At 41.7% G+C, this 10,731-nt stretch overlaps 1 protein-coding gene across 1 annotated transcript in view; it reads right to left on the minus strand.

The window, feature by feature from the left end:
• Nucleotides 1-10,057, minus strand: part of HEATR1 (HEAT repeat containing 1) — a 34,571-nt gene extending 24,514 nt beyond the window's left edge. Inside the window, exons 1-12 of the mRNA XM_061365711.1 lie at nt 9,823-10,057; nt 7,950-8,166; nt 7,204-7,345; nt 6,579-6,680; nt 5,709-5,849; nt 4,910-5,121; nt 3,912-4,045; nt 3,108-3,210; nt 2,662-2,772; nt 2,079-2,196; nt 723-830; nt 213-308 (exon numbers count right to left, since the gene is read on the minus strand). Of these exons, the coding sequence (XP_061221695.1) occupies nt 213-308; nt 723-830; nt 2,079-2,196; nt 2,662-2,772; nt 3,108-3,210; nt 3,912-4,045; nt 4,910-5,121; nt 5,709-5,849; nt 6,579-6,680; nt 7,204-7,345; nt 7,950-8,166; nt 9,823-9,967 (1,629 nt within the window). The 5' untranslated portion in view covers nt 9,968-10,057. The remainder of the gene's footprint in view (nt 1-212; nt 309-722; nt 831-2,078; nt 2,197-2,661; nt 2,773-3,107; nt 3,211-3,911; nt 4,046-4,909; nt 5,122-5,708; nt 5,850-6,578; nt 6,681-7,203; nt 7,346-7,949; nt 8,167-9,822) is intronic.
• Nucleotides 10,058-10,731: the final 674 nt, after the last annotated feature.

The raw sequence follows: 10,731 nt of genomic DNA on the forward strand, positions 1-10,731 counted from the left end.
ACTTCGGGGAAATATCAGCAAGCAAAAATTTGAGGTGGAATTGTGAGGTAGTAAACACAAGCCTCCTAAATTTGTGCTGCTTCATCCTGCTGAAGGATGAAAGCCATACACCAAGGACATGAGTAGAATAAGGGCAATTACAATGAATATATTTCAGATACATATATTCAAGAAGAGCTAAAATCTCATCTGACATATCAAAAGCTACCCACCTCCAAAGAACTGAGAGCAGACATTACAACATCTTTGTTGTCATCCTTGAGGCGATCAAGAATTGCTTCTTCTATGAAAGACCGATCAAAGCCTTCCTGAAAAAATGAAGGAAAATGAAGAGCCAAACAGAAAAAATACATCATTTTTGGCAGCACAATTTACAGGCTTTTAATGAAATACCTGAATCTTTGCACAAGAAAAGTGGTAAAATCATCTAAATTAAATGCCTCACAGGCAGACTAACTTTCAACAACAAAAGAAAGCCACATGTAAACATTAACTTATATCTTAGAATACAAGCATCTCTTAACAAACAAAAGCAGCATCCAGACTCCAGAATATGGGAAAATGATGACAGAACCCTACTGAAAACACCAGGAAAAACAGTGAGGGTGACATACGCATAGTTTAATGTACCATCAATCTTCAACTGATGTGTCTGGCAAACAGCTTTTTGAAGACATTGTATGTTAAGTCAGTTCTGTAAGTGATAGACTCAGGACACAAACCTTTGATGTCTCAATAATATCTTTCAAATGCTGAAGAGCCAGGACCCGCACAGCTGGCTGAGGATGATTCAAACTAAGTAGAAGGGAGGTATCAGAGTCTTCCAGAAACTGAAAATACAGATTTCAGAGTGACACACTGCATGTTAAAAATACTTTAAGTACATAAAAGGAAAACAGCAGTAATTCTTTTAGCATTTTTTGTACCAGAACAAAACCTGCATAATTCGGATCCAGAAAGTGTCAACTACAGAACAATGATATTGTGTAACTGTTTCAAATTTGTTCTTCTTCACTTTGATAGGCAGTTTTTAGAATATAGCTTCAAAAGTACAGTAAGCCACAGGCACCTTTTTGTCCCAGAAAAGCACTACACTTATCTAAGGATTCTGAGAAAGCTCTGGTGACAATGTCTGTGTGACACAGCACAGATACAAACCATTAAAAAGTTATCCCTGCCAGTCCAATTGTGTGCACTTATCTCAGGAACCTTAAAGGCTAGAAGAGAGTCACATGAGCCTTTGCTCTGCATGCCTTGTTCTTCTGTTAATCCACTTGCTATGCAGTCACAGAATCTGTGCCTTTGTTAGATCAGCATAAAAAATACATGAAGCACTTTTTTACACAGTTTATCATCTTTTCCTAAGCGCTTTCAGTCTTTCAATAATTGCAAGCAACAGCCATAGCACTAACCATCTCTTAATAATAAATTCCTTGGACATATCCTTATCTGTTGTATTTGTGGTTATACTGCGTTAGGCTGAGTTTCAATTGCTCTTCAGAAATGCCACAGAAGAACTCTGTAGTCACTCTATTCATCCATGTTACTGACTGTGAACATCCATAAAATCAATGCAACAAACAGGACCATATCACCTCCTCTCAACAGCAATAAAGTTGTCAACTCTCGCAAAGCAGACACCTCTGACACTGACAAAATCTTTAAATGAGATGAGGCCTTGCTGGGCACCACCATGTTGTCACTATCGACCACAACAGTATATGTAGTGGCCATGTTCCTGAGGAAAAATATTATCCATAGCAATTGGGGCAGGTGGAAGTGTATACATTTTAACCATGAAAAGCAGCTCACATGGCTGTTCATGATAAACAAAAGATCTGACAGCTTTTGATTGTACCACAGTTTCGATCAAAGCCCTCTCACAACACCACATTTAAGTAAGTTGTTGGGGTTTTTTGGTGGGGTGTTCTGTTGTTGTTTTTGTGTGGTGGGTTTTTTTATGGGAATGGTAGAGGCTCTGTTTAGAAAGAGGAAAAAAGACCAGAACTTGGCCAGTATCAGCCTTCTGACAGTATGACCAGATAAGAGCTAGGATCATGGACTGAGCTTCTACCTACCTTGTATTTGCCACAGCTTAATGAAAGAGAAATAAATTGGTGAAAAAGATTTTGGTCAGCTTCATCTGTGCAACCTTCCAGATGTTTCTCCAACACAGATTCTAACGCTTTAGGATACCTGCCAACAAACAAAACCCCAACGTTTTCCAGAGTATTACAGAAGAATGTGTATTTATTAGAGAAAGACAGGGAAATACAAGGAAGCTGAATGCACACACAGTCATTTGAATGCATACACACACTCATCTGAACCAGCTGCTTTAAGTAGCTTTGCAAAGGCAATCAATCATTATGTCTTAACACAGACGAACACTATGTAGACTGCTAGGATAAATAATGAGCACAAAAGGTAATGCTACACAGCAAACAGCTGTACAAAGCCAGTAAGTCTGTGTCCACGTATTACAGTGATAATAAAACACGCAAGGACAGATCAGTAAAATAAAGTTTGGATAGGAGTCAGTTATCTTTACTGTATTTACTTGGGCAAGAATATTGTGCTTACTATAGCAAATAAGCCAAGATCATAGCTGACATCACCACTCTACAGACTGAGGATCTGTCATAGCAACATGGAACTTACTTTCTCTCAAGAAGCCTGATAAGAGGAAGCACCTTTTGATTGAGTGCATCCATTTTGGTGGGATTAGATTCAGTCTCTGTACCACGGGAGATAAACTCTTCAAGAAACTTGCTAAAATTACAAATGAAAGAAAAAGCCATGGTTTTGATAGAACAGTTTTCATTAATGGTATAAAGCACATTGCTAAGCAGGTGAGGATTAATACACATTACTTATTGCAAGGACAGATTTGCTGCTGGTCTGAAGTTTCACTTTGTCCCACAGGTACTCCCAACCAGCACTAAAATCATGGGTCTTCTGGATTATGGAATGTTTTTGTTTCGAAAATCCAGGTTTGCAGTTAACACAGAAAAACATGCCCATATAATGCTAATGGCATTATCAGGACTTAGTTATTAAACCAGAAATTGCTGTAGTACTGAAGAAGAAAAATAAAGTTAACTCACGAAGCCAACAGATTATCTAAATCCTTTTCCAGTGGTATACTCTGAAGAATAGCTTCAAGATGTCTGACATAAATCTCTGCCTCCTCAGATTCTTCTTGTTCCTCTGAGGACAACACATAATCATAAAACATGAACAACAGTTCGAGAATAACCCCTCAGACTCATTAAAGCTAATAGCTTGTGCAGGCATCATGATCTGGCGAACCAAGCACACAACTTGTAGAGCACAGTGTTTATGGATTACTACCATTAACTCTCTGTGAGCTGCTAGCAATGCTTTATCCCAATTTCATTAAAATGACAAAGGCTGTATGGCTACCAATAAATTCAAGAATGCTTTAGAATGTTCCAGACCTGCTACCACAACCAATGACAGCAACTCCCTACAGCATTCCCTGGTGTGAATCTGCACCTCTTCAACAAAAGTTTTCCCCATCACGATTTGGCAGTTACAACCCCACAGTAAAAACAGACTTAAAAGTGCAGACACAGGCTACTGTGTACTCTACCCAAAAATGGTTTTGCAGTACTGCGATACATCTCTAAGAGTCAGAATTCATATATCAAAATTGAGCTACTACTGAAATACTGCAAATCAACACCTAAATCAAAGCACTGTAAATGTAACAATGCCTAAATAGCCTCCACTGTAGAGCTTGGAAAAAAAAAGCTACACACAAAAGCTCAATCAGGCCTTCACAGGTATTGGCGCAATTTTAATAGCAGAAGCAACTAAAATTGGACAGCTACAACACTTACCACAGCCATCTGTCAACAAAATTGTAATACCATATGATAACTTACCTGTATCACCTTTCATGACAGTGCTAACAAGGTGAGGCAACAGGTAATGCAGAAGAGGAGAAATATCATAGTCTGTTGAAAGGCCTTGCAAAAGCTCTACAAGTTCTGGGGTTTTGCAGAGATAATGAAACGGCCTGCATAATGAAACAGAAGAAACAAGTATGTACGCTCCCGCTTACCAACACTTCCAAACCACGCGGAGTTCCTAAGGATTCAATTTTCAGCAATAAGGGTAACAGCCTCATTGTAAACAACGCTGAGAAGACTCAAAGGGTTCCACTTCCTTATTGCCAGAGGTTCACTGGCACCTTTAATATCCAAGAAGAAAACAGGCTGCTACAGTCATGGTGAGCACAGCTGCTGCGACAGCACTGTGACAAACCTATGCTTTTGCAAAGCTGGTAGTAGTAGAGCAAGTACTTGTATAGATTGCATGAAGAGATATCCCCATATTTCATATCTGTTACCCTGTGGCAGCAAAAGGAAGGGTGGAGAAATAATAGCTCAATGACAGGAGATCTGCAGAAAGAGTAGAAGTAATTTCTGTTCCTGCTAATAAATTTCTCTCATCCTGTCTTCTTTTATGCCGACTGGCTGGGTGCCCCACACCTTAGCTTTTAACTTATTTTCCTTTACTATGACTATTCAAATAACCTCTAAATTGCACCACTATTATTATGGTGCCTTCTCTTCCAGTATTCCCACTTTCAAGTAAACCTACTGGCACAGTTCAGTTTTACACACTGACAGCAATCCTTTACTGAGGGAAGTGGCTGAAGATGGATCAAAAGATGACACTCACCCCACTGAGACTCCTTAAGCTGTACCCAACATACATGTTTTCAAAGCAAGCTCAAGAAACTTCCAAGCCCTTTGAAATGTCAACTACCAAAATCTCTGATAGAAAAGTATCCCATTAATGAGGATAAAACCTCCGAATTATCCAAGTGGGGTCTGAGCTCATAAAAAGTGGGAAAACTCAATTTACGCAGACTTACTTTTTCCCAAGTTTGTCTCTCTTTTGAGTTTGCAGAAGCAGGTTCAAGCACGCCAGCCCATCCCTGACCAGTGAGGGTACTTTAGATAATGTTTTGCTTATTTGTAACATCAAGGAATGCACCAAGGAAGGCTCCACTGTCACTTTTACTGTCATCTGGCAGATTATCATGTATGTTGCAGCTCTGTAATCCTGTATAGATGATTTCAAGCCCTAGGAAAAGAGACAAAGGTGAATTTTTAACACTCACACACACACACACACACACACACACAGAGAACTACTAAAAAATAACCATAATACATTAACATAAAAATAAGTGTCATTACGACACCCATGGAATCACACTACCTTCTCTATGGGTTAACTTCTAAAGGATCTATTAAGTTAACTTTCAAGAAGAGAAAGCTGTCATGAGGGTGCACAGATACAGAAGATACATCCACTAACTGCTGCTCTATTCATTAACAAAGTAACAATCCTAGAGGAGAGAGGACATTAACAGGGGCTGTCCACCCTGACTCCATTTCCTCATCATTTAGCTCAAGTCTCTGAAACAAGGCTAATGCAAACTGTGTATCCATTTCTCACAGCTCCAGTCCTCATGCACAGAGTTCTTAAGTCCTCATCTGAGGTGTGAAAAAACATCATCCATGGACCTTTACCTGCCTGATGTTTCAAAGCAGGCTGAGTGATATGATACATTTCACTTGGAAAGTCCCTCTTAAATGTTAGCTGCAGATGCATGTCTGCAGAACACAGTACACTTCATACAGGAAGGAAAACAAAGCTTCAGGTACCTTTTGAATGTAAGGAAGCAGCATAGAGACTATAGTGTTTGTTATCTTCTCTGCGGCACCAAGAGCTGATACAATGGTGGAGGCATAAAACACAAGCAGAACTCTCAATTGAGCTGAGGCTCCAGAACACTCTGAAAAGACCTGGACCACAGAGAAATCAGTTGTTCACACATCAGGAAAAAAGAAAACACTCACACAGCTTCCTCACAAACCAGCAAAACCCCAGAACTCCAGCATGTAAGATCTACCAGCTCCTGCTGGCACCACTGAAGTCACCATCTTCTCCTAGCAGTAACCCTCACCAGAGGTTACTGCTCCCTCCTGTAGACAAGGTAGAAGTAACACATTCTAGTCCTCTAAATAATTTGAGCTGTCATACATCTTACCCTTCTGACACTATAAAACTAGTTCTCTATTTGGCATTAACTGAAAAAAAAACCAAATAAATTTACTTGCCTCCTAACATTCCCAAGTTCTCATTAATATTTGAATATGTACATTTGAAAGACCTATGACAACCCTCAAAAAAGCTACCCAAATTCCAATCAGTTACAAACTAATAGCAAAAAATGACTTTATAATAGAAATTAAGACAATGAAGTATTCTGAAGTGATACAGTATCATTAAATAATACGGTATTGCCAAATTGTTTTGTCACGTCTCATTGGTTCTCAGCCACTTCCTTACAAGAATTTCTGATAGACTGTCCATATAAATAATAAAAGATATTTTCATATTATTTACTTATAAATTACTCCTTATACTGTTTGATCTGTAATTCAAAATACCAGTAAATAGTGTACCATTATACAAAGATGGGGAAAATCAAGTGGTAACAAACAAATAGTATGCCAGAATAAATGAACAACCTTCACAGATTTTGCCACCAGCCTGCAGATGAAATCCATGAAATCCAGGTCTTTGTAGCAGTGTGTAATGACAGTACCCCTTGCCAGTGGGACTCCGGGTTTCTTTACATGGTGAAGAAAGTAAAATCAGAACACTCCAAGGTAAAGTCAAGCACCCAAAGCAAAAATTAATATAATCTCTAAATTAATCCTACTGATAAATTAACACCACTTAAGCAGAAACAAGCAATGGAAACCCACACACCCCTCTGGAATTTTTGTATCTACATTCAGACAGACAACCGAGACCATTACATGTAATCTATATTCAAATAAACACGAATTCTAGTAACTGACATATCTTCCTAGCAGTAGCAAATATTTGCACCCTAAAAGCACACTTTAACTTTGCCAAAGCAGGGTAATTACAATTAAAGCTTTTTATAAGTAACTTTATATTTGAAGAAAGATAGGAGAAACAACAGGTGGGCATCCAGGCTTCAACCCTGCAATTCAATCTTTCCATACAGTTCTACAGCTAACCACATGAACGGGTGGACCTGTTCATAAACCCAGGAACAGAATTGAGATCTTATTAATAAAGTCACTCATGTTTATCCCAGCTTGCATCTGTTCAATACTTTACCCTTATTGGATCCATCCAATGCCATTTATGAGTTGGGCTTGATATATTTAAAAGCTGAATAACTCTCACAAATAGATTAGTCTCGTGATATGGCAGAACACAACCAATCAAACTGTCTTGATTGTAGAGATGGATGTGAAATCTAAGGGAGAAAAAAAACCCCAAACAAAACATTACATCTGCTTTGTTTATGTATACATATATACACACTTGTTTTTTAGCAAGATGAGAGATCACTTCCACGCTGACTCAGACATATGGTCCACCTACAGTCCAGAATCCCAAGGTGGCCCCTAGCCTGCATGTGCTACAGGAGAGAAACACTGATAGCCATTTTTTCCTCACTAATTTTAGATTCCTACAGAACTTCAGATTGCTGTATTTTCTTCTGCATAGAAGAGAATGACCAATCAGTGGTCAGACTGTAAGACAGCTTGAGCTGGGCAAATTTGGTGAAAACCGGGCAAGGAAATAATTGCTTTCATATAGAATATCATGACAGATCAAAATTTTTACTGGAATTTATCAAAATGAAGTATCTAATTGGAAAACAAGACCATCTGGCCCCACACAGACTAAGCCTAAATGTACATTTTTATCATTTTAACCTGGGTTTTGGGGTTTGTTTTCTTCTTTTCCCCAAAAAAAACTAAAGTAATATTATTCAAAATTATTTTCGTTAGGGAAAACAATCTGACATTTCTAGTAGCCTTATCTGTTGGCATGTAGGATATTCAGTGGATTACCTGTGAATCAGCCATTCAAGGCACTTCTGCGCTGGCTTAAGCATAAAATAAGGGGACAGGTGAATCAGGAATAATGAAATATTCTTATTGAGCTGCTGATTTACTGCCTTAGACTGAACACTGCGTTCCAGGCCTTTGGACGTGGAACTAAACAAACTGGACTGGAACACTTCAAATGAAGGATCAATCCCAATCAGCTCTTCTAAGCCAGTGCATCCTGTGGGAAAAAACATGGAAGAATGCTTTAAATGCAACAGTTCTGTTTACTAGTCCTACCCACTTACCTCCTCACTGATATGTCCAACCTCTTTGCTATACTGGTATACATCACAGTCACTAAGGCCACTAAACCAAACAGTAAACAGGTCTAACAACAAAATGTTTGCTACGCTTTAGCTGACAAAGAACTTTCATAAGCAGCCAGCAGATGCAAGACTGCATCTGGAGTAAGTACTATGTACAATTCTGAGCTCGTCACTAGAAGAAAAGCATCGCCATGTAGATGTGAGTCCAGCAGAGGAACACAAATATGGCAAGGGGAATGGAAAATAACACAGAAGGAAAAGAAGGAACTGAGTTTGTTCAGCCTGGAGAAGACAACCAAAACGAAATCTTCCTGCTCACTACTTAATGGGATATAGTGTAGGTTTTCTAGAAGAGGGAGCCAGACTCTCCTCTGAGATGCACAATGGGAGGATGGGAAGCAACAGATGCAAGATGGAGCATAGGAAACTTCCAGCCAACATACAGATTTTATTCCTTTTTTTTTTTTAAACACTGGGGTGGTCAAACTGAATTAGAGGTCAAATACTGGATCAGAGACCATAAAACCTCCATCCTCAAACTGAACCAGACACAGCCCTCTAAATATTAATGGCTAATCCCAAAGGAGGCAACTTCTGCTGAAAGAAAGAAACCTGGCAGCTGGCTGAAATGTGAGGTTTAAAAATTGTTATATGCAGCAGTTCTATAGTAACTATTTAAGAAACCCAAAAATGCTCTGTCTTGTATCAAAGACATACATATCTACAATCCTGTTACTTAAAATGGATTTATGGTATCAATCGTCATGGTTTTAGAGAAGTTTTCTTATTCAAGAAGCATCCCATTCCTAAGTAAAGTTCTATATAAAAATAAAAAGAGATAAGCACAAAGGGTTTGAATTTTTTAAATCTCTTCTGCCACTTTACATTATTTGTGGCCATAATGTTACCAAAAAGCAGGGCATCTCAGCATGTTATCACGAAATCACAGAATTATGGTTGGAAGGGACCTTGGAAGCTCTCCAGTTCAAGGCCCTGCTTAAAGCAGGGTTAGCCCTGAAATCACACCGTGTTCCCCAAGGCATTACTCAGTTGGAGTTTTCAGAAGGACGGAGAGCACAACCTCCCTGGACAACCTGTTCAACTGCTTGACCGTCCTCAGGGGTAAGATGCTTCTCTTATATCCAGTTTGAACCTCTGTTGTTTCAACTTGCACCCTATCCTCCATCCATGCCCTTCTCTGGACCACCTGATCCACTTTCTTGAACTCTCCACACAGGTATCACCAGGCTGCTCTTAGAGCCCTCAAAGCCTTCCCTTCTCCACTTCTCCAGACTGAGACCAGAGATGTTCTTCCCACCAACCTCCGATTATAGGGCAAATTCTCCAGCTCTCACCCATTTTGGGGTCTCTGACTCTTCACATGCCCAGAAATGTGCTCCGATAGGACCCACTCCATTATTTCCCCTAGGACCGGAGTGATGCTGATGACTAGCCCCTAGTTTCCGAATCACCCTTCCAGCTTCTTCTGAATACAGGTTTGGCTCTCCCATTTATCTTTTTGGGGTAGATGATTTTCAAAGTCACAGCACCTGGACAGCTCAACTTACCTATTGCAAAGAACGTGTCCCTGTCAATGGCAGCGGCTTCCTTGCTACTGAACAGCAGCGATGCTACTTCGCTGCTGCGGTTTAGGAGGCTGGGATCATTCTGGGGAAGCGCCAGCCGCTTCAGCTGTTCCGCGAGGGACGTCATGCTCCGTGTGCCCGCGAAAGCAGCCTCCAAGCAGACCTAACGAAAGGGAAGCAGACCAGGCCCGCCGGTAACGCAGCTGCATGGACACACGCCGCCGCTGCCAGCTGACCCCCAGGGGCGCGCACGGGCGGGGATGGTCAGGGCCCAGCCAAGCCGGGAAGACGCGGGACAGCGGCCGACGGTGACAGCGCACCCGATCCCGATCCCGATCCCGATCCCGATCCCGATCCCGATCCCGGTCCCGGTCCTCAACACCGACCTGGCTCCACGCAGCTCCAGTCCACGCCGGACCCCACGTGTCCTGGGCACCGCCGCTAACCCGGAAGCGGAACGGGAAGTTCCCTCTCAGGCTCGGCGCAGAGCCGCTCGCCTGGTCCCGCAGTGGGGAGCGCTTCTGAGCATGCGCTGCCGGGCCGGAGTGGGCCGGGGTGTGTGTGAGGGTGGTGGCTGTTATGGTTGCCGAGGTCGGGTTCGCGCATCCGGGCGGCTACCTCATAGTGCAGCGCCCGGGCCGAGCGGGGCCCAGCTCTGCCCGTGCTGGGGAAGCAGCCCAGGGGCAGGCGCCGGTGTGGAGCCCCGTAGCGCCGGCCAGGGGGTGGTTTGGATGCCACAATGCCTATGAGGAGGTTTTGTGCTGACTGCGGCAAGGCAACAGCTCAGGCTGCTGGTGGGTCCCTGTAAAGGCGGACTGCGTGTAAGGGTGTGCACAACTGCTGATGTTCACCGTAGGATTTTTCCGTATCTGGAGTGAGGTGGTACTATCT

Source organism: Neopsephotus bourkii, unplaced genomic scaffold (assembly GCF_033783945.1).
Source record: "Neopsephotus bourkii isolate Nb327-2 ecotype Australia unplaced genomic scaffold, CSIRO-AGI_Nbou_v1 NB_1292, whole genome shotgun sequence".
Lineage (NCBI taxonomy): Eukaryota > Metazoa > Chordata > Aves > Psittaciformes > Psittacidae > Neopsephotus > Neopsephotus bourkii.